Source organism: Trichomycterus rosablanca, chromosome 19, assembly GCF_030014385.1.
Source record: "Trichomycterus rosablanca isolate fTriRos1 chromosome 19, fTriRos1.hap1, whole genome shotgun sequence".
NCBI classification, from domain to species: Eukaryota; Metazoa; Chordata; class Actinopteri; order Siluriformes; family Trichomycteridae; genus Trichomycterus; species Trichomycterus rosablanca.
In genome coordinates this window covers 3,765,686-3,789,940 of record NC_086006.1, presented here as the reverse complement: position 1 = coordinate 3,789,940, position 24,255 = coordinate 3,765,686, and the positions used below count along the sequence as shown (strand labels likewise).

The following is a 24,255-nucleotide window of genomic DNA, read 5'->3' as shown; positions in this document are numbered from 1 at the left end:
GGACAGCAGCATAACCACCACTTTCTCCCTTCAACACTTTTTTTAAGCAGCTTTTATCATGTCTCAAACACATTCAGGAATGGATCCCACCAAGATGGGTGCTGGACGAGCTATTGCTGTCCTAACCTCAGGAGGGGACGCCCAAGGTAACCGTGGGATTAGAAGTGTAATCAGTATCTGCATGCTGTATCTTAATTTACCCAGTGAGAGGCCACTGGTCAGTGGATGAGATCTGGAGTAGAGCTAGAGCTGAGGCACGATATATCTTGTGCTTTCTAGGGTGGTGTAATGTAAGACTAATGTTCTGTTTGATGTTTTTTTGGCTGGAGGAGCTACCTAGCTAGAAGAACTCATTAAATCACTTCTAAAGTGCTGCATGTTAGTACAGTATAAAGTATTTTTAAACTCAAAGAGCATTTTAACAGTAATTATATTTGTATAATGAATGTACATCTGGTGGACAACATAACAGAAACTTTAAATAGGTTGGTATTAGCTCAGCGGTTAAGGTGCTGGACTAGTGATTTCTACCACTGCTGAGTTGCTACTGTTGGGTCCCTGAACAAGGCCCTTAACCCTCAACTGTTTGCATTGTATTCAGTCACAATTGTTGGTCACTTTGGATAAACGCGTCTGCTTAATGCTGTAAATGTAAAATTAAAAAAATTTAAGGCAGATTCCCAGTTCAAACCCTGTGCAAAGTTCAAACACAGTGCAGAGATGTATATTTTAATGTGAGGAACACCAAACTTGGACCTCTAAGCAATTAAAAACAGTAACTTGATGAATACTTGCTGTGTTTTCTGTTTGGATGGAAACATATTTGATATAAGTAAGATAAAGGATCACCAATAAGTAAGGCCCTACCTTATTTATGACTGTGAAAATCCGTTTGTGTTTAACATATAAAATATGAGGTGCAATATGCAATATGAGGTGATCCTAGCTATCATACTGCAATTAAGTTACTGTAGCAGACTTACTGTAGTGTGCTGACAATGTTGTTGATGTATGATGTATGTGTTTACGCATTTTTCCCTTTGTGGATTCCATAATAAATGTAAAAGTGTGCTTCTCTACACGCGTAATCATCAATGTGTAGTCTGTGCTGCGCCTCAAAAGAGTAAGCCAGTAAAGTATTCAGCTCCTGATAGTTTGTCCATGTACAGTTTATTTCTTTCTTTATGAACTCAGCAAACTGTAAAGATGCTCGGCATCGTTACACTAGCTATCGGTTCAACAAAATGTCCAAGATTCCGAAGCATAAAGCAGCTAAAAACACGACTCGGGTAACTGAGTATGGAAAACTCCCAACTAATTCTGTGGACGCAGAGTTTGGGTGTCAGAACACAAACATCATTCAATGTATGAGTGTTATTCAATGACTGCCGTGAAATGTGGCACTTTTCTGTAAAAATCCGAGGTTTGTGAAATGAATTACATTTTCCCGTGAATGTAGTAGGGCCCCAATAATGAGCCACAGTTTCTGCTACCATGCTATAGACAGCATCTGTAGAGAATGATTATTTAAGAGTGGTTTAACTGAACACTAGGATGAAGCTAAGCTCATTCCATGCTTTCAATAACATTACTAGGTTTTAACTTTACTGAACTTTGACCGCTTGCCCCTTTCACTCTTCCTAGTTTTCTCTTTATGGCCCATGGTTTCCTTAAACACTTCTGATTTTATTTATCTGGCTGTCCTATGATCGTCTATCTTTCAGTCAACCCCGGCTTGTCTCCATTACACTAGACGATCTGTATCCTTTAGATTTAGCTCCTCTTGTCCCAGACTTCATTCTCTATGATGTTGAGCTTATTTTAGCTCCACTGACCTTTTTCAGGAATGACACAAAGTTGTAACAGGAACACAAGCCCGACAGCTGTTCTGAAACTAGAGCCGCTGCGCTGTCTTTATCACAACAGAGCTCGTGCATCCTGGCCTTTACAGCAAACTTCAATAACATATACAAGGTTCAATTGATTCACCCTCCCCCTGTTTAAGTATACGTTTTCAAGTCAGATCTGTCTTCACATGTTTATCATTAGTGCATTTGCAAAAATCCTAGTCTGGTCTGAGGTCTTCAGATCCATTACATTTGACCATTGCACCATCTTGGCTGAAGTTTCAAATTGTGTTCTGCCAAATAATAAAAAGCAAAGCTTATTTCTCCCCAGCTAATAATAACAATAATAATAATAATAATAATATTGACAGTTTACAAAATTTGCTCTAATGTAGTAGCCATTTTTCTCTAGACCTATAGCCTAGAAAGATGCATGTATTGGAGGTTTGCTTTGGAGGGAAAGCTGAACAAATGTTTTAAGGTGTTCAACTAATAAACAACCATGACAACTTCTGATGCCAACACATGAATATTAGGCTTTTCTGACATACGCTCTAAATCTCTTTTCTCATCAGTCCTAAGAGGTCTAACAGAAGACAATTTTCAGCGTAAAAAAATTAGCTAACATTTTATATAGTACGAGGGATCTTCAAAAAATTTCTGCACTTCATATTTTGGTTATAAACGGTGAGGGTGGAGGAGTAGTAAACGCTCATGTCTGAGAGACTGAGGCTCTTATAGTCCGGATTTAGCACCATCTGATTCCCACCTTGTTGGACGCTCAAAGAAGCTTTAAGGGGAAGAAGATTGTCATGTGATGATGATGTGAAAGCAGCGCTGCATCAGTGTCTACACACTCAACCAAAAACCAAATTTTTTGCTGATGGCATTAAAAAGTTGGTACGACACATCAGAAGGTGACAATGTAGAAAAGTGATGTCGTTTGTTTTTGAGCTTTTTAATAAATAGAGTTTAAAAAAGTGCAGGAACTTTTTGAAGAACCGTCGTGCATATACTATAACACTCTTCTGAGATTTAATCTGCCACTTATGTTGGACAGGAAGGCCTGGTTTGCAGTCAACACTCCAGTTCATTTCCGAAATCTTTACAGGGGTTAAGGTCAGGGCCACAGAAGTTCCTCCACCCCAAACTCATCAAACCATGTCTTTTGGAGCTTGCTTTGCTCTGGGCGGCACAGTCAGCTTGAACAGTTTCCGAAAGAGTTGGAAGCTTATAATTGACTGTATGTAATTGAATTGAAATGATTTTATACACCTATTAGCAATGGGTGTAGCTACAAAATCTGAACCTAATGATCAGCAGTAGTGTCCACATTTATTTGACCATGCAGTGTGTGTTGAGAAATATGTGAACTATTTGTGAAATCTTTAAAAGTCTTAGGCAGGGTATCTCAGCGTTAGTTCTGAAGGCTCTCTGAGAGGCATTGACCCTACAGGACTGTGTATGAGAAATCCTGGTGAAGGTAAAAGTATATTCTTTTTCTCTTTTTTCAAAATAAAAACGACACTTTGTGTTTTTAGGAATGAATGCTGCAGTGAGGGCCACAGTCAGAGTCGGCCTGTACACGGGAGCCAAAGTCTTTTTTGTTCATGAGGTCAGGACTACATGGCATTTCACAATCAAACTATTTTTGATAGTTATCCAATTGTAAGATAATCTTCAGGTGTGGGGTCATGAAATGATTTGGTACGAATGTTACCTGAGTGTTTGTTCTTAGCATGGCTGTTGTGGTGCTTTGTGCAGGGGTATCAGGGCCTGGTTGACGGAGGTGACCATATTCGACCTGCTACCTGGGAGAGTGTTTCTATGATGCTACAGCTGGTAGGTCCTTACTTTATCATGAACACATTCAGTATTTTTTTTATAAAATAATAATTAATATAAAATATATATTTGTTTTGTTGATAGGGTGGTACAGTCATTGGCAGTGCCCGCTGCAAGGATTTTCAGACTAAAGAGGGACGCCTTATGGCTGCCTGCAACCTGGTCAAACGGGGTATCACCAACCTGTGTGTTATTGGTGGAGATGGTAGTTTGACTGGTGCTAATCAGTTCCGCACAGAGTGGAGTGACTTGCTGGCAGATCTGGTCAGCAAAGGTAAGTCTTCAGGGTTTCCACTTCTGCACTTGTGTAGGTTCTTCACATAGTTCAGAGCTTCTTAACTTTTTATTTCCTGCACCTGAAACACCTGACTGAGCCTATGGAAGACTTTAAACTTGTGGATGATTGTTTGCTCAGTGTGCTGGGATCAGGAAAAATGAAAATCTGTGCAGGGTGTTGGGCCTTCAAGACTTGTTGCTGAGAAGCCTACGAAGTTAAAATAGACCTGTTATAAACGCTCAGCTTGACGCCACCCTTCAAGGTGCAAAGAAGGCGAGCTTCGCCACAGTTTAGTACTGATGCCCAAAGTGGTAGGAACTTTGCAGACTAGCACACACCATCTCCAACTTGTGTGAAGCCATTAGGCTCTTCTTTTTGCCGTTCAGTGGCAGATTATACATGAAGGTACAAAATGCATGGATGAAAACACTATATTTATTCGTCCACCATTTGCTTGGTGCCTTGATCAGACAGGAGGAGTCAGTGTTGATTTTCCCTAAAAACCTTTTCTGCCTTATACGTAGCTAATTGTGTCTGTGGAGCGCCCAACCAGATTGGTGGCATGACTAAGACCAACCTGGGTCTCCAAGGTGGTGGTCAGCTGTTAGGCCCTCAAAGCATCACAACATTAAAAAAAGCTAGATGTATTACTTATTTTAGCTGGTTGATATGTTTGTACTCTGTCCAGTCTGCACCAAGAATATATTTTAGTGCCAAGCATAATGTACTTGCAGAAGGCGTGCTAGTACAGGCTACATTAAGCTCCCTTGTTGGTTTAACAACACTGTATTTTCCTTCAGGCAAGCTCACTAAAGACGAGGCTAAGTCAGCTTCTCATCTTAATATTGTGGGAATGGTTGGATCCATCGACAACGACTTCTGCGGCACAGACATGACTATTGGGACGGACTCGGCTCTTCACCGCATCATGGAGGTTGTGGACAGCATCACTACCACAGCTCAGAGGTGAGCAGAAGCTACTTAGTGCATGTGTCCTGAAAAATTTGTGTTTTCTAACCTCGTCCCAGATTAGAAGCTGTGTGATAGAGAAGTACTGATGTTACGAAATGGAAACGATTAAGTATGAAAACATATCACTGGCTGAGTGTGACATGTTATAAGCTTTACAACATTCAGTACTTATTATGATGTAAGATTTTAATGTCTCCCACTTTGGTTTTATTCACAGCCACCAGCGTGCCTTTATTCTAGAGGTCATGGGAAGGCATTGTGGGTAAGATCCAGTATTGTCATTTTAATTACTGTTAAATCCATGTTGTCATGAATTATGTTTAATCTTTATATATGAATAACTTGGATAAAAGCTTATGGTCTTTGACCATATCTGTGACCTAAAGCTAAACTAGGACTTTGGATTATGACAATGTTATTTAGGACGTGAAAAAACATCTTTGAAAAACATCCGAGGAACTCCAGACATCCGTAGGCCTTAGTTAAGGATTTATGAGAGGGCTTATTGACTGAACAATGATTTTCACTGCCTGACAGAAAGGTCTTTAGGAGAATGTAAGATCATCAGTCAGCGAGATGAAGCTGAGGTGTATCTGGGTTATGCAGCAGAAAGAATTAAGTGCAAAAGCAAGTTTACCTTTAAATGGCTCATATAAACAGACCTGAGATATTAGAGTGACCTAGCTAAAGTCCAAGCTTGAACTTAATACAAATGTAATAATTAATAAAAGCAGTGTGTTTTAATTATTACAGCTCTGCTAAGAACAATAGGTTAACATTTCTACACAGTGATGTGAATGACATTAAATTATAGAAAGTGTTTAACTGCAGTCATTGCTGCTAAACGTGGTGCTAAATTTAATTGAGTTAGGAAATCTACTGCATTTTTATAATGTGTTGAATAACTTTGTCCCTTGTTTCACAAACTGTGCCGGGTTTTTACTGCTGTAAGTTCATTGGGGCCAATATGCAATTTCCTTAAATGCACAGGTGCATTAACTTGAGAGCTACTTACTTCTATAGGAGAAACAATCACTGATAATCAGAGTAAAATGAAAATGAACTTTAAGTATTGTGTGTGTGCGCGTGCGTGCGTGTGTGTGTGTGTGTGTGTGTGTGTGCGTGTGCGTGTGTGTGTGTGTGTGTTTGATTCAGTTACCTGGCCCTGGTTACTGCTTTGGCCTGTGGTGCTGACTGGGTGTTCATTCCAGAGATGCCACCAGATGATGGCTGGGAGGACCACTTGTGCAGGAGACTGATGGAGGTACCAACGTCACAGACCAGTTTGGATTGTTAATTTTTGTTATTTATTGTGCACACAGTAGATTTTGGGCTGCAGCTTGTGTTTTCCTAAACTAAGGTATCATAACATGCCAACAATTTAGCAAGCAAACGAGGAAATGATTAATGAGCAGTAAACAATGTGAAGGCCTCCTGAGTGCATGTCTACAACTGTGTGATGTTTCCTTCTCAGACTAGAAACCGGGGATCTCGTCTGAATGTGATAATCGTCGCTGAGGGAGCCATGGGTCGAGATGGCAAACCTATTACCTGTGATCAGGTCAAAGAGGTAAGTGGCACTGTGAATGGAATATATTAAATACTACTTTTTAGAAATCTTGTGTAGGATATAGCAGTTAAAGACAGGACACCAACCTTACACAGCATCAATCATTTAACCATCCACTCACTTACTTACACTTAGGAGCGATTTAGAGCCAATCCACCAACTTCATGTCATTGGGAGTTGGGAAGAAAATATAGTCCCACAAGGAAACCCAACTGGACATAAGGATATAAAACTATGGTCCCCAGGATCCTAAACAATGGGTCACCCACAATACCCATGGTGCTACTGTGCTGCCCGACTCTAAAGCTTGTAAAACAACATTTCGTAGTACTGGTTGTGCAAAACAGGTTTTGCAGATTAATGATAGTTTTGAGTGCAAATTAACTCACATATCACACACATTTTTCAGTTCTCATGACAAAGTGAATAGTGAGGTTTGATAATCTTTCTGTTTGTCTCCATATGTAGCTAGTAAGTAAGAGGCTGGGCTATGACACGCGCACCACTATACTCGGCCACGTTCAGAGAGGAGGCACTCCGTCAGCTTTTGACAGAATCCTGGTGGGTTTCTTCCTTATTTATTTTTTTTGTTTTTTGTTTCATTACTCAATGTCTTCAGGCCTCTTAATTGCTGGTTTATTGCTCTGTTAATTGCATCCATACATGTTGTTGTTGGCCATCCTCTTCCTCTTTTACCCTCATCTCATCAAAGCATAATTGTCTTTGCTATTGAACTGGTTCTTCTCATAATATAGCAATTTAATAATATTTTGGGGATGATAAATTCAAATTTCAAAATTCCACCATATTCAGACGATGACCATTCTACCTCTCTAAAGCTCTCTCTCTCTGTCTGAAATCTTTCCACTGTGTAACAGGGCAGCAGGATGGGAGTGGAGGCTGTAATGGCTCTTCTGGAGGCCACACCTGAAACACCAGCCTGTGTGGTCTCACTGTCTGGAAACCAGGCGGTCAGATTGCCCTTGATGGAATGTGTACAAGTTGTACGTATCCCACTACATCATAACATAATAGAACGGTCCACCTTCATACCTGCTAATGGGCTGTTTTTTTGTCCAATACTGTCCTTATTCTCTCCCACAGACCAAAGATGTTACAGTTGCTATGAAAGAGGGCAGATATGATGATGCCTTGAAACTCAGGGGAAGGTATGTGTGTAATTTAGGTCCATTGTCTTTGGGGTTCATGTTTGCAGCTGTGTAATGTGGTTCATGTTTTTATTTGTATAAACATACATTTAGTAAACTCCATCTTCACTCCTCTACTGTTACATCCTTTCAGTGGCTTCTGTGGCTGCCTAAATTAGGTTCGAAGCCAAAAACTAGACCAGTGTCCATCTATCTGACAATACTGTTAAAACATGTTCTGGTACGATACTGGCCTCAGGAATCAAGAAAAACATGCATTAAGATTTGTTTCTGTACTGGTGAAATAAACTTTCCCTGAATGTCCAAACATCCACCATCAATAAGTATTAAAGTGAGCACTAACCTTGTGTAAACAAAAGACATTTTCTTTGGTTTAATCCTGTAAATTACAATACTGTAATTTATTTTACTGATTGATACAAGAAGTGCAAATAATCTGACGTTTTTTTGAATCCCTGTTGTGCTTACGACCTGGGCTGGTTATTTGTTTTTATACTCAAGATGTTGCTCATTTTGGTTAAGGAAATTTCCTGCATGCATGCCATCTTATAGTATGTAGGCTTTTTTATTTGTAGCACTGTTACTGGGTGTTACTTTTTTGGCCTTCCTATGCCTTCCTTTAAACCAATAACTTGTCCTTAACCCCAGTGAAATGTGCCCATATTACTGAACCAGACAGCACTGGATACCATTAAGCGAAGTTCCCTCAGTTAATTCTTATTAAAGATTAAATACAGATGTGTGTAGGTTGACTATAAAAAGAGGATTTTTGTGTCTGTGTCCAGGAGCTTTGAAAATAACTGGAACACGTACAAACTGCTGGCACACGTGCATCTCCCAGACGTCAAAGTAAGAAGCATCATTGTTGTTCACATTTTACTTAGTTTTACTTATGTGTTTACAGAAGGCTTTTAAGTAAGTTCCTCTCCTGTTTGTTTCGTCTCTGTTTCAGAGTAACATTAATGTGGCCATACTGAATATTGGAGCACCTTGTGCTGGCATGAACGCGGCTGTACGAGCTGCTGTCAGGATCGGCATCGTTCAGGGCCACTGCATGTTCGCTGTACATGACGGATTTGAGGGTTTAGCTCAGGGAAGGGTAAGGAACCTGTGTTCTGTCTTTTCTTTTAAAATCGTTCACGAATACTAGCGTCTAGTCATTATAAGGTATATGTGGATTTAATTATTTCATTAGATTGAGCCTATCACTTGGAACACTGTTGGAGGCTGGACTGGAAAAGGAGGCTCAGTTTTGGGCACCAAAAGGTTTGCAGACGCTACAACAAATCAATAATTACACACTCATTACCACAGTCTTTATATTGTTGCATCTGAATTGATAACTTTTTTATTTCTTAACTTTCTTTAATAGAACTCTTCCAGCAAAGCACATCGAGGAGATTAGCCTGAACATCGCCAAGTTTAACATTCATGGTCTGGTCATCATAGGAGGATTTGAGGTCTGTAATGTGTAATTTTACTATCCGGTATTTTAGTTTAGGTTTCATTTTGGAGGTCCAAGTGCTGAAGGACCTGTTAGAATCAGATTTTTTTTAAATAGATTTTATTGTGGATGTATTTTAATTGTATTAATTTTGTAATTTAATGTAATTTTTAATTTATTTTTCTATTTTAATGTAATTTTTAATTTAATTTTTTTTTATTTAATTGTATGATAAAAATGGGAATGAAATACTTGTCTAGGGATTATTTTGTTCATTTTCATTCAGTCACATAAATGAATTATTATTTATATTTAGTTTATTTGTATTTTTCTGTTATTTATTTTAACCATTTTTAATTCTATTTCTACGTCTTTATTTTCTTGGGAAAAGTAAACTTTTGGATCTGACTTGTATCAATTACATTTGTATCTTTCTTTATTTGAACCCTTTCAAATGAAAAAATATTTGTATTTATAATATAATTATATTTAATTTTGTGTATTTCATATTTAAATTAAAAATATATGTGCTGTAAATTTTATGAATTACTGGAAATTTCATTGTTTTTGTTTTTAACTAAAACATAAAATCATTTCTTTCTTTTGTTTTAGTTACTGCAGTGGTTTGTATTTAGTTGTAATTTTTAGTTTTAGTATATAGTTTTATTTACACATTGTGTTTGTTTGTTTACTATCTGTTTACTCAGAACTACATGTCTTTCTCTCTCTGTGTGTGTATTCCTATAAAGGCATACTCAGGTGGGCTTGAGCTTGTCCAGGCCAGAGAGAGGTATGAGGAGTTGTGTATCCCTATGGTGGTCATTCCGGCTACCGTCTCCAACAACGTTCCTGGATCAGACTTCAGCATTGGAGCTGATACTGCCCTGAACACCATCACCACGGTCAGAGTTCTGCCCAGCACAGCATCACACAATCTGTATTCCTTTTACACAATTATTTCAGTAAGAACCTGGGTTATTAAATGGACACAAAACATTATACTCCACGCTTATTTCTCATTTATTATCGTTAAAATGACATGTCCCATTGCATGGCACATTTTAATCTAATTGTGTCCAATTCCCAGATTGTAACTTACCCCCCAACCTTAACCTAAAGGGATGAAAGAAAACCTGAAAGGAAACAGATTAAAGTGGCTTGGAGACTAGGAGAATGTCTTATATAAAACAGTTCTTAATAATTAGGATGGGTGTTCACATACTTCTGACAATATACCATACGTCTGTGTTTGTAGACATGTGACAGGATCAAACAGTCGGCTGCTGGCACTAAACGGCGGGTGTTCATCATTGAGACTATGGGTGGATACTGCGGCTATCTGGCCACCATGTCCGGCCTGGCTGCAGGTGCTGATGCTGCATACATCTATGAGGATAAATTTAACATCTGTGATTTGGAGGTGAATGTTCAAAGCACCAGATCTTCTGATCTACAATAAATTACAGTGTATCACAAAAGTGAGTACACCCCTCACATTTCTGCAGATATTTAAGTATATCTTTTCATGGGACAACACTGACAAAATGACACTTTGACACAATGAAAAGTAGTCTGTGTGCAGCTTATATAACAGTGTAAATTTATTCTTCCCTCAAAATAACTCAATATACAGCCATTAATGTCTAAACCACCGGCAACAAAAGTGAGTACACCCCTAAGAGACTACACCCCTAAATGTCCAAATTGAGCACTGCTTGTCATTTTCCCTTCAAAATGTCATGTGATTTGTTAGTGTTACTAGGTCTCAGGTGTGCATAGGGAGCAGGTGTGTTCAATTTAGTAGTACAGCTCTCAAACTCTCTCATACTGGTCACTGAAAGTTCCAACATGGCACCTCATGGCAAAGAACTCTCTGAGGATCTTAAAAGACGAATTGTTGCGCTACATGAAGATGGCCAAGGCTACAAGTAGATTGCCAACACCCTGAAACTGAGCTGCAGCACAGTGGCCAAGATCATCCAGCGTTTTAAAAGAGCAGGGTCCACTCAGAACAGACCTCGCGTTGATCGTCCAAAGAAGCTGAGTGCACGTGCTCAGCGTCACATCCAACTGCTGTCTTTGAAAGATAGGCGCAGGAGTGCTGTCAGCATTGCTGCAGAGATTGAAAAGGTGGGGGATCAGCCTGTCAGTGCTCAGACCATACGCCGCACACTACATCAAATTGGTCTGCATGGCTGTCACCCCAGAAGGAAGCCTCTTCTGAAGTCTCTACACAAGAAAGCCCGCAAACAGTTTGCTGAAGACATGTCAACAAAGGACATGGATTACTGGAACCATGTCCTATGGTCTGATGAGACCAAGATTAATTTGTTTGGTTCAGATGGTCTCAAGCATGTGTGGCGGCAATCAGGTGAGGAGTACAAAGATAAGTGTGTCATGCCTACAGTCAAGCATGGTGGTGGGAATGCCATGGTCTGGGGCTGCATGAGTGCAGCAGGTGTTGGGGAGTTACATTCCATTGAGGGACACATGAACTCCAATATGTACTGTGAAATACTGAAGCAGAGCATGATCCCCTCCCTCCGGAAACTGGGTCGCAGGGCAGTGTTCCAGCATGATAATGACCCCAAACACACCTCTAAGACGACCACTACTTTATTGAAGAGGCTGAGGGTAATGGTGATGGACTGGCCAAGCATGTCTCCAGACCTAAACCCAATAGAACATCTTTGGGGCATCCTCAAGCGGAAGGTGGAGGAGCGCAAAGTCTCGAATATCCGCCAGCTCCGTGATGTCATCATGGAGGAGTGGAAAAGCATTCCAGTGGCAACCTGTAAAGCTCTGGTAAACTCCATGCCCAGGAGAGTTAAGGCAGTTCTGGGAAATAATGGTGGCCACACAAAATATTGACACTTCAGGAACTTTCACTAAGGGGTGTACTCACTTTTGTTGCCGGTGGTTTAGACATTAATGGCTGTATATTGAGTTATTTTGAGGGAAGAATAAATTTACACTGTTATATAAGCTGCACACAGACTACTTTTCATTGTGTCAAAGTGTCATTTTGTCAGTGTTGTCCCATGAAAAGATATACTTAAATATCTGCAGAAATGTGAGGGGTGTACTCACTTTTGTGATACACTGTAGATTACTTTCGTTTTTACAATCTGCTCTGTTTTCTTTGCATTTTCAGACAAACGTAGAACATCTGGTGCAGAAAATGAAAACTACAGTTAAGAGAGGTCTGATTCTCAGGTGGGTGTTGAACTAAATACATCCCAAGGCACTGAATAGTTTTTCTAACAGAATGGATTCTGAATTAAAACCTAAAATTCTAATGATATAACATAATATTTAAACTCCTTTTTTTGTAGAAATGAGAACTCTAATGCCAACTACACCACTGACTTCATCTTTAACCTGTACTCAGAGGAAGGGAAGGGGGTATTTGACTGTCGTAAGAACGTACTCGGACACATGCAGCAGGTGAGCCATGATCAACATTTGTGGTCACGTTAAACCTACGGCGAGCATTCTTTGCAAAGGTTGTTTTTAAAAACTGAATTGCTTTTTCCTTCTTGTGTGTCAGGGTGGTACACCAACTCCATTTGACAGAAACTTTGCCACTAAGATGGGTGCTAAGGCGGTTCTCTGGCTTACTGATAAGCTGAAACAGTGTTACAGACACGGTAAGAGTCAAATCTAAAATGTTAACTTTTTAGTTAGTTTTTTATATGCAAAGCACTTTATAAATGGCATGTGACTCCCTCACATTTAACAAGTAAAAGGCTTACACAAGGGGGTGCTGTAGGCACTGTGCTATTTTGGGGTGTTTTGCCCACAGAAGGGTGCCAACTACCCAATACTGTATGCAGATGACGTATTATAATGTATGACATAACTACATCACCACACCATCTGTGCAGGGCGAATTTTTGCCAACACCCCAGACTCTGCGTGTGTGTTGGGCATGAGAAAAAGAGGATTGATGTTCCAGGCTCTGGCTGAGCTGAAGGAGCAGACTGATTTTGAGTGAGTTCACATTTGTAACCCTAAAAAACATGTATTTAATCTATTTTAGAACTTTGTCTACATGTCTCTTCTTAATGCAGATTTTTTGTAAAGGAGCGTAAAATCTTAAATGACTTCATGTCTTTCTCTCACTCTTTCTCCTTTAGGCACCGTATTCCAAAGGATCAGTGGTGGTTAAAATTGAGGCCAATTCTGAAGATCCTGGCCAAGTACAAGATCAACCTGGATACCTCAGAACATGCTCATATGGAGCACATTATCACCAAAAGAGCTCCCGTTTCACTGTCGGGGAAAATGTTATAGAGACTGAGAGAGGGGGGGAGAGAGAAGGACAGTAATACTATACATTAAGGGTCAAATATTAATAATTTAGTATGCTGTTACACCACAGATGACCAATAATTGATTTGGTTCCATTCAGCAGCCTTGAAGAAAAGACAGTGATCATTTTTGGCATTTTCATTTCCTTCATATGTGCAGTTGTCAGACTACAATTAAAGCCAAGCGTTTAGATACATTTGTTACATATTTAGTGGTAGTCCTGGGATTTAAATAATTTCTGTAACTGTTATTATTCTGAAGCTGAATTTGAATTAAAATAGTCAAGCAAGTTTTACACCACCATTCATGCTTAGAGGCTGCTGTGCAAGAAAGAAGCCCCTGCTTTAGCACATTAGCTTAATTTACAAGACTAATACATTCGTACAAACCGAATAGATATTTAATGAGTATATAAACTATTAAATACTGATCAGTCATTAACAGACCTGATGACTCATTGTTAAATGCTTAATATATCATGAGGTAGTAACTTAGTAATTACTTATTTACATTATAATGAATTATTCATTATTAGAGTGGCATAAATTATTAATATGAAACCCTTTAATGTTCTACCAAAAAATCTGTGCAAACAAAACCACGCATTTGCTCTTTAATGTGCCACTAGTTTTTATAGTCGCACAGAGTAGTTCTCACTTCTATCTTTCTTTTATTCTGCGCAACAATATTGCTGTATTTATAGAACCCGTGTAAAGCATAAAAAATCAATAAAAATTGTTTATAAACAAGCTTCTCTAATTTTATTACATTTTCTGTCAGTAAATTTCAGACAACATATATTGATTTGTAAACCTTCTGGAATTCCCTTAATTCCTGCATTAATTATTCAGAAATATGACATGATCTTATCCAGATTATAACAGACAAACACACATTCTGTCTAAACACACAAACTAGTTTCATGGCTTTCTTTAAACACACTAATTGATTAAAGTGATGAATAACATCAGGTTAACAACAACGGTCGCCTGAGTTTATCCATTAATTATAAGACAAACTTACAGTAAGGCAAACACACTACAGATAAAGATCTAGTACTGTTGCTTTCTTGGATGTAGTTAATTGCAAACACCATCTAGAGCTTGTTAAAGCCTGTTCATGTATTGTCCAATTTTCCCAAAAAAGCATTAAACAAAATGTGTGTTATTGTAACTGAAAAAGAATACATATATGTTTCTTAACACTTGGGACGATGTTCACAAATAAAAAACAAAGAATGTGCTTTTAGGATTCAATGCACAAAACCCTTGTCCCATATTTCAGATTTTGGAGTGGAGCACTATGGTTTGGAGCTGTTTTGCTGGAAAGGTTATAATCATTAAGGAAACAATGAATCCTGTAGAAAGGTTATGATCATGTGGTTACTAGAAGATAAATAGATAATTAATGAAACAAGTCAGTGAGCCTAACTACATAAATTAATGAACGTCCAAATGACTAAATAAATACTCCTTGATCTTCAAGGTCTTTAAGTAGTTGTTGCAAAGCTTTGAGTTTTAAGTTTTGTAGCTAAAAACATTGTATTAAATTCAATAAACAATATATGCAAAAATAGAAGCATGTTCACTAGTAGTCTCAGACTGTTGTCCCCAGTGATAATGTTTTCTGTTGTTCTTTCCTACTCATACATTTATTTTGAAAAGAGATTGTATTTCAAAGGTATCAGTGGGATGTTTTAGTAGGTTAGTGTGGAAATAAGAACACATTTAGTAGGTTTGTAAATCCTTAAGAAAACACAGAATGTAGTCTTTGATCAAACATGTAAATGTAATGACAACTAAGTGCTGTTTTTAGGGTAATATTTTGGCTGTAGTGGTTACAGAGGAAACCTGACCCATAAACAGAACCCTGATGTGCTTGCAATTTAGCAGATAAGTCCATTTGTTGTCACTGATGAGCAAAAAAAAAAAAAAGATTGTGGTGAAGTTAATGGTTGGAGGAATGTAAACAATTCGGTCTGGACCTGGATTTTTTCAGGTGCTGTTTTCTCAGGCTAATGCTATGCTTCCTTCAATCGTGTTGCTTTAACAGATCTGTTTTATGGTGTACTTTAAATGTGTTCACTTTTCTGTACAATTAGGAACAATACAAATATCTGTCCTGTGGACCTTTAAGAACAGACATTTTTATGGCCTTTTTTAGTCATATGTACAAAGATCGCTGGTAGATCTGGAGTTATGTGTGTGCATTAAAAGCCCAGAGGACTTTTATTTTAGAAAATGGGTCTGTCAGCCATTTCTGATTAAGGCTGAAGCCTAAATTAATATTTTTTATTAATGTAGGGCACTACAGTGTGCCCTAGCTACTCGTTCAGATCTAGTGTAGTTTAAAGCACCTGTGTAGTGAACGAGGCGCTGTTTGGAAAATAGAACTGTATTAGAAACGAACGTTAACCGGATGTTAAAGGAGACTTCAGAGGGCATGAAGAGGTCGTGGTGGAAGTCGGGACGGTGGCGGAGCGCATTAGTGTCTGCCCACTCGTAGGTAAAGTGCGTGTCCCCTGTGTGTCCGCTTCGGGCTGCGTGTTTTCTGGGAATGCGCGGCTTTGCATCGTCGCTTGAGCTGTTCGACGCGGAGAGCGATTAGAGGCTGAACTCGCGTGTTACTGTCGTGTTCGTCTAACCGACCTGCTGTAGCTTCTTCTCGCTAGTTAGCAGCAGAGCTAATCCATACGGTAGCACCCAGCCTGAGCGCTCCTAACCAGCTGAGTCAGTGAACGCGCATCGGTCAGCTGTTAAACACCGACACGTCGTATATTAGAAGCCGCATCTCTTCGTTGGATAGCTGGTTGCCGAGAACAGCGGGCGGAACACACGTGGGAGAGGCCGGAGAGAGAAGGACGGAGGAGAGGAGTGAAGCCAGGAGCGGCCGATGAGTTCAGACCAGGCCGGAGAGCCGCTGCAGGAGGAGGCCGAGCCGGGACCCTTAGCCCGCGGGGAGGCGGAACCGGGACCCATAGCTTGTTTGGAGACAGATCCAGGACCCCAAGCCTGTTTGGAGACTGACCCGGGACCCAGAGCCTGTCAGGAGGCGGACCCGGGACCTAAAGCCTGTAAAGAGGCGGACCCGGGATCCAAAGCCTGTGGGGAAGTTGATCCAGGACCCAGTGGGGTGGACAGGCCCTCACCTGGAACAGGGGAGAAGTCGAGTAACATGGTAGGGAACTGTGTTTCTTTAATAGACATACACATTGTAAAACCTACCAAGACATCTTAATTCATGATGCTGTCTATATAAATAAGGCCAAGAGGGCCAGACTGCAGCCTGGTGGATCAATACTCCAGGTTGGGAAACGTCAAAAGAAGCCACATGTGCCATCAGGCATCATCTTAAGCATCAGTTGGTTCATGTAAAATATCCTCTAATTCAGTAAATCTTTAGCTATGGCAGTAACACTTCCTTACTGGGCAACACTTAGCTGAAGTGAAAAAGCCCAGTATTGTGTAAATGGTCCCAACTTGGGTGTAATAAGCTTGCGTTGGGAAAATACATATTTCTGGCCAAGTGAAACTCCAGTAGCAGAAATACTTCATCTCTCATAGAGTTTAAACCAGTCATATGATGTGGAAAGCCCCAGTTTGGCCAAAATAAGTCACTTGCAGGTTATTGACAGTGGTAGCCTAGTGGGTAGAGCTTTGGGCTATCAACTAAAAGGTTAAGAGTTTGAATCCCAGCTGTTGGGCCCTTGAGCAAGGCCCCTAACCATCTCAGCTCCAGCTGTACGATGGCTGACCCTGCGCTCTGACCCCAGCTTCCAAACAAGTTGGGATACACGAAGAAAATACCGCGGTATACGGTATTACCGCGTGGGGGTGGGGGGTAACTCCCACCCCTCCCTTACTGTGGATGCGCGAATGTCTTAAAGTCTCAGTTTTCAAGGTAAACCTGAAGCAGAAATTTGGCGCTTCTCATTTTTTTAAAATACCGTCACAATTTTTAAATACGTCACCATTTTTAAATACCGCGGCATACCGTAATACCGTCATACCGCCCAACCCTATTCTGGACATCACCACACATCCATGAGTCTGTAGGAGACCTAACAAGCTCCTTCAGTACCAGACTCCTCCACCCCCTGTGTAAGAAGGAGCGCTACCGCAGGTCCTTCATTCCAGCAGCCGTCAGAGCTTACAACAATAATAATATATAAGAATATCACTCATACCTAATCTTTCATGTTGGGTGTAATAACAAGTAATAACAAGTGCAATATGTAAATTATTTACAATAAGTGCAAAAATTATATTTTGCATATTTTTTATGTATATATTATTTTGTAGATATTTTTTAGAGTAAATAACTTCACACTGTGTGTGCAATATTTTTTACTTAGTTGTATTTCTTTCTGTTTTTCCTGTCTTCATTCTGCTGTAACAAGTTACATTTTTTACAAGTTACGGAGAAAATTAATCGTAGGTCGGAGAGATCCAGATCGTTGATCTAATTGTTTTTTAATTATTGGATTATTTGTGCTAATCACAGGGCCAGGACATGAACTGGTATTTGGAACCTCACCTTGTTGCACTGCACTGTTTAATGGATAAGTGTCCACAATCGTAATCACATCCCAACAAACTGAACAAATTCAAAACAGCATTCCAGGTTATTAGTGTTAAAAAGTACTAATTATTTATAAAAGTGTAGTTTTTTTTGGTATGCTTTTCAGCCCTTCATTGCTGCCTCGTAATGCTAATGCTCATTTTCAGTGCCGTTGAATTCAAGAGGACTTTTTGCTCAAGTGCTGTTGATTCTGCATTAAAAAGCTCTTCAAACTGAAGAATTCTTGGTGAATAATATTTCCATGATGTCATTTTGAATCATGACTTTGGTTTTAATTGCAGTCAAGAGCAAAGCTGTCAATCTCCAGACTTAAACCCTATAGAGCTGCATTTTACCTGCTAAAGAGGAGACTGAAGGGAGTAACCCCAACCCCAACAAACACCAACTGAAAGAGGCTGCAGTAAAAGCCTGGAAAAACATCACAAAAGAAGAATGCAAAAGTTTAGTGATGTCAATGGGTCACAGGCTTGATGCAGTTATTGCAAGCAAAGGATTTGCAACTAAATATTAAGTCTTATTCACTTTAATAATATACCAATACTTTTGCTCACAAGAAAAATGGGTGGGTTCAGACAAAAGGTGCTACAGTGGGGCCAAAAAGTATTTAGTCAGCCACTGATTGTGCAAGTTCTCCTACTTAGAAAGATGAGAGAGGTCTGTAATTTTCATCATAGGTACACTTCAACTATGAGAGACAAAATGAGAAAAAAAAATCCAGGAAATCACATTGAAGGATTTTTAAAGAATTTATTTGTAAATTATAGTGGAAAATAAGTATTTGGTCAATAACAAACAAGCAAGATTTCTGGCTCTCACAGACCTGTAACTTCTTCTTTAAGAAGCTCTTCTGTCCTTGCGATTTTAAGCCAAAACCTCCTTCCATCAGTGAGAGCATTGAAGATGGAACGTGGCTGGGTCTTCCAGCATGACAATGATCCCAAACACACCGCTCGGGCAACGAAGGAGTGGCTCCGTAAAAAGCATTTCAAGGTCCTGGAGTGGCCTAGCCAGTCTCCAGACCTCAACCCCATAGAAAATTTGTGGAGTCTGTGTTGCCCAGCGACAGCCCCAAAACATCACTGCTCTAGAGGAGATCTGCATGGAGGAATGGGCCAAAATACCAGCTACAGTGTGTGCAAACCTGGTGAAGACTTACAGGAAACGTTTCACCTCTGTCATTGCCAACAAAGGTTATGTTACAAAGTACTGAGTTGAACTTTTGTTATTGACCAAATACTTATTTTCCACCATAATTTACAAATAAATTCTTTAAAAATCCTACAATGTGATTTCCTGGATTTTTTTTTTCTCATTTTGTCTCTCATAGTTGAAGTGTACCTATGATGAAAATTACAGACCTCTCTCATCTTTCTAAGTAGGAGAACCTGCACAATCAGTGGCTGACTCAATACTTTTTGACCCCACTGTATCTTCTGAACTGTGTATCAGATCCAGATGTAAATATCTGGAAATAAAAGCTGAAATGTTGATCTTTTGTCTCATATTCATCTTTTAATGTCAAACCCAAATGTTTTCAGTCTACAGCAAAAATAAAGGTATTGGCCTCACTGTTCCAATACTTTTGGAGGGGAGTATATATATATATATATATACAGGGGTTGGACAAAATAACTGAAACACCTGGTTTTAGACCACAATAATTTATTAGTATGGTGTAGGGCCTCCTTTTGCGACCAATACAGCGTCAATTCGTCTTGGAAATGACATATACAAGTCCTGCACAGTGGTCAGAGGGATTTTAAGCCATTCTTCTTGCAGGATAGTGGCCAGGTCACTACGTGATGCTGGTGGAGGAAAACGTTTCCTGACTCGCTTCTCCAAAACACCCCAAAGTGGCTCAATAATATTTAGATCTGGTGACTGTGCAGGCCATGGGAGATGTTCAACTTCACTTTCATGTTCATCAAACCAATCTTTCACCAGTCTTGCTGTGTGTATTGGTGCATTGTCATCCTGATACACGGCACCGCCATTGGATGCACATGGTCCTCCAGAATGGTTCGGTAGTCCTTGGCAGTGACGCGCCCATCTAGCACAAGTATTGGGCCAAGGGAATGCCATGATATGGCAGCCCAAACCATCACTGATCCACCCCCATGCTTCACTCTGGGCATGCAACAGTCTGGGTGGTACGCTTCTTTGGGGCTTCTCCACACCGTAACTCTCCCGGATGTGGGGAAAACAGTAAAGGTGGACTCATCAGAGAACAATACATGTTTCACATTGTCCACAGCCCAAGATTTGCGCTCCTTGCACCATTGAAACCGACGTTTGGCATTGGCACGAGTGACCAAAGGTTTGGCTATAGCAGCCCGGCCGTGTATATCGACCCTGTGGAGCTCCCGACGGACAGTTCTGGTGGAAACAGGAGAGTTGAGGTGCACATTTAATTCTGCCGTGATTTGGGCAGCCGTGGTTTTATGTTTTTTGGATACAATCCGGGTTAGCACCCGAACATCCCTTTCAGACAGCTTCCTCTTGCGTCCACAGTTAATCCTGTTGGATGTGGTTTGTCCTTCTTGGTGGTATGCTGACATTACCCTGGATACCGTGGCTCTTGATACATCACAAAGACTTGCTGTCTTGGTCACAGATGCGCCAGCAAGACGTGTACCAACAATTTGTCCTCTTTTGAACTCTGGTATGTCACCCATAATGTTGTGTGCATTGCAATATTTTGAGCAAAACTGTGCTCTTACCCTGCTAATTGAACCTTTACACTCTGCTCTTACTGGTGCAATGTGCAATTAATGAAGATTGGCCACCAGACTGGTCCAATTTAGCCATGAAACCTACCACACTAAAATGACAGGTGTTTCAGTTATTTTGTCCAACCCCTGTATGTATATATATATATATATATATATATATATATATATATATAAAACGCTTTGCCGTTGTGTTGGACCTTCCTGTTAGATATCATTAGCTGGACGTTGGGTTTCTATACTAATCCTCATATCAGCAGAGAATCTTTCTTTTATATTTGCACCCTCGAGAACAAAACCTCGTGACCTTCAAGACGCTTCAGTCACCGCTGATTGAAACCCACTGTGCTCATGTTTGTTTTGGCTTTCTCTCTGAATATGGTAATGACTTTATAGAGTTGAAACCCAGCGTGCTGACACTCTTTCCTGACTTGAAGGACATAAGATGGTCCACGCTGTTCGTCTCAGTCTCTTTAAAGAGGCCTCTTGCTAGGCGTGCATTCTTTAAAAGTGGTTTGGAGCTACCGAGCCAGCTCGTTACACAGGCTGTTGGCAGAAAAGCAACACTCGGCGAATGATTTTTTTTTTCTCTCTACGTTCTTGGAAAGCAAACGATCCGATGATTTGTTTTGAATCTAATAGGCCTGCCTTGTATTACTGACAGCTTTTTGCTTTTGAATTGAATTTTGATTTGTAGGTTTTAACACGGTTATGTAGCTAGTGATGAGCGAGCTCGCAGCAACAATGGGAGGCTTTGTTGCCTAGTGAGCAAACCCAGTTGGCTGAGAGGGACACGAGCTTGTATTTCATCATATTCTTTTTGAATGCGTAATCTAGCTCATGTTTTTTTTTGGTTTTTTTTTAACCATTTAAAGCTATGTAGACTTCAGTGTTAATTTTTCTACAAAATGTATCTCCATCCAAGTCATAATAATGGATGAATACTTTCTGCTTAAACTAATCACACACATTATTCAATACATTGCATGGACTTTTTCAGCAGTGATACAGTAGTAATGATCAACTGATAACCAACAAAGAAGTCATTGTTCGATTAACACAGTCTAGTTAAATGCTATTTAAATTCATTTTTAGCAGCTGACAATTGATTTTTATGAGATTTAAGGCTTACCAATACAAGGTAGGTGTACAAACTCATTTAGAAAAAGCCGCTTTTTTTATTTTGAAGTTTTTTGAAATACATTATTATTAATTATATCATGAATGACGGAACTATTGAACATTAAAACCACATACAATTGCTGTTTTTTGTACATGTGGATCTATCTGCTTGTTGCATTATAATTATTATAATTATTATTTTACAAAACATGGCGGCATTGTGGCTCGGTGGGTAGCACTGTCGCCTCAGCAAGAAGGTTCTGGGTTTGATTTCCATGTAAAGGGGTTTGTGTCCTTTCTGTGTTTGCATGTTTTTCCCATGTCTGCGTGGGTTTCCTCCCATGAGGAGGAAACGTTCCCTCAACAATCCTCTACAATCCACCCAAACGTTCCCTCAACAGTCCACCCAAACGTTCCCTCAACAATCCTCTACAATCCACCCAAACGTTCCCTCAACAATCCTCTACAATCCACCCAAACGTTCCCTCAACAGTCCACCCAAACGTTCCCTCAACAATCCTCTACAATCCACCCAAACGTTCCCTCAACAATCCTCTACAATCCACCCAAACGTTCCCTCAACAGTCCACCCAAACGTTCCCTCAACAGTCCACCCAAACGTTTTCTCAACAATCCTCTACAATCCACCCAAACGTTTTCTCAACAATCCACCCAAACGTTCCCTCAACAATCCTCTACAGTCCACCCAAACGTTCCCTCAACAGTCCACCCAAACGTTTTCTCAACAATCCTCTACAATCCACCCAAACGTTCCCTCAACAGTCCACCCAAACGTTCCCTCAACAGTCCACCCAAACGTTTTCTCAACAATCCTCTACAATCCACCCAAACGTTCCCTCAACAATCCACCCAAACGTTCCCTCAACAGTCCACCCAAACGTTTTCTCAACAATCCTCTACAATCCACCCAAACGTTCCCTCAACAATCCACCCAAACGTTCCCTCAACAATCCACCCAAATGTTCCCTCAACAATCCACCCAAACGTTTTCTCTACAATCCACCCAAACGTTCCCTCAACAATCCACCCAAATGTTCCCTCAACAATCCACCCAAACGTTCCCTCAACAATCCACCCAAACGTTCCCTCAACAATCCACCCAAACGTTTTCTCAACAGTCCACCCAAACGTTTTCTCAACAATCCACCCAAACGTTCCCTCAACAATCCACCCAAACGTTCCCTCAACAATCCACCCAAACGTTCCCTGAACAATCCACCCAAACGTTCCCTCAACAATCCACCCAAACGTTCCCTCAACAATCCACCCAAACGTTTTCTCAACAATCCTCTACAATCCACCCAAACGTTTTCTCTACAATCCACCCAAACGTTCCCTCAACAATCCACCCAAACGTTCCCTCAACAATCCACCCAAACGTTCCCTCAACAATCCACCCAAACGTTCCCTCAACAATCCACCCAAACGTTCCCTCAACAATCCACCCAAACGTTCCCTGAACAATCCACCCAAACGTTCCCTCAACAATCCACCCAAACGTTCCCTCAACAATCCACCCAAACGTTTTCTCAACAATCCTCTACAAGCCACCCAAACGTTTTCTCTACAATCCACCCAAACGTTCCCTCAACAATCCACCCAAACGTTCCCTCAACAATCCACCCAAACGTTCCCTCAACAATCCACCCAAACGTTCCCTCAACAATCCACCCAAACGTTTTCTCAACAGTCCACCCAAACGTTTTCTCAACAATCCACCCAAACGTTCCCTCAACAATCCACCCAAACGTTCCCTCAACAATCCACCCAAACGTTCCCTCAACAATCCACCCAAACGTTCCCTCAACAATCCACCCAAACGTTCCCTGAACAATCCACCCAAACGTTCCCTCAACAATCCACCCAAACGTTCCCTCAACAATCCACCCAAACGTTTTCTCAACAATCCTCTACAATCCACCCAAACGTTCCCTCAACAGTCCACCCAAACGTTCTCTCTACAGTCCACCCAAACGTTCCCTCAACAATCCACCCAAACGTTCCCTCAACAATCCACCCAAACGTTCTCTCTACAGTCCACCCAAACGTTCTCTCTACAATCCACCCAAACGTTCCCTCAACAATCCACCCAAACGTTCCCTCAACAGTCCACCCAAACGTTCTCTCTACAGTCCACCCAAACGTTCTCTCAACAGTCCACCCAAACGTTCCCTCAACAATCCACCCAAACGTTCCCTCAACAATCCACCCAAACGTTCCCTCAACAATCCACCCAAACGTTCTCTCTACAGTCCACCCAAACGTTTTCTCAACAATCCTCTACAATCCACCCAAACGTTCCCTCAACAGTCCACCCAAACGTTCTCTCTACAGTCCACCCAAACGTTCCCTCAACAATCCACC

General features: G+C 40.5%; 2 protein-coding genes across 3 annotated transcripts in view; both read left to right on the top strand.

Moving 5' to 3' along the window:
* Positions 1-58: 58 nt before the first annotated feature.
* Positions 59-14,152, top strand: pfkma (phosphofructokinase, muscle a). The gene is made up of 22 exons (XM_063016120.1): positions 59-146; positions 3,389-3,462; positions 3,612-3,689; positions 3,777-3,966; positions 4,770-4,935; positions 5,159-5,203; positions 6,097-6,205; positions 6,416-6,511; positions 6,980-7,072; positions 7,390-7,515; positions 7,616-7,680; positions 8,466-8,529; positions 8,633-8,779; positions 8,876-8,946; positions 9,053-9,140; positions 9,874-10,026; positions 10,380-10,544; positions 12,279-12,340; positions 12,460-12,571; positions 12,675-12,774; positions 13,012-13,117; positions 13,264-14,152. Exons 1-22 carry the CDS (start codon positions 59-61, stop codon positions 13,418-13,420), a joined length of 2,355 nt encoding a protein of 784 aa, XP_062872190.1. The 3' UTR covers positions 13,421-14,152.
* A 1,747-nt stretch (positions 14,153-15,899) lies between these two features.
* larp4aa (La ribonucleoprotein 4Aa) overlaps positions 15,900-24,255 on the top strand; it is a 34,188-nt gene continuing 25,832 nt past the window's right edge. For both annotated transcript variants that reach the window (XM_063014921.1, XM_063014920.1), the window contains exon 1: positions 15,900-16,615. In XM_063014921.1, coding sequence (XP_062870991.1) covers positions 16,331-16,615 — 285 coding nt within the window. In that variant the 5' untranslated portion in view covers positions 15,900-16,330. The remainder of the gene's footprint in view (positions 16,616-24,255) is intronic.

Excerpts from the sequence above, each read along its gene's own strand:
- pfkma (XM_063016120.1), top strand. The coding sequence starts at position 59 with ATGTCTCAAACACATTCAGGAATGGATCCCACCAAGATGGGTGCTGGA. Across the intron at positions 6,512-6,979 it reads CCTGTGATCAGGTCAAAGAG|CTAGTAAGTAAGAGGCTGGG; the intron begins GTAAGTGGCACT and ends CTCCATATGTAG. Across the intron at positions 9,141-9,873 it reads TCATCATAGGAGGATTTGAG|GCATACTCAGGTGGGCTTGA; the intron begins GTCTGTAATGTG and ends ATTCCTATAAAG.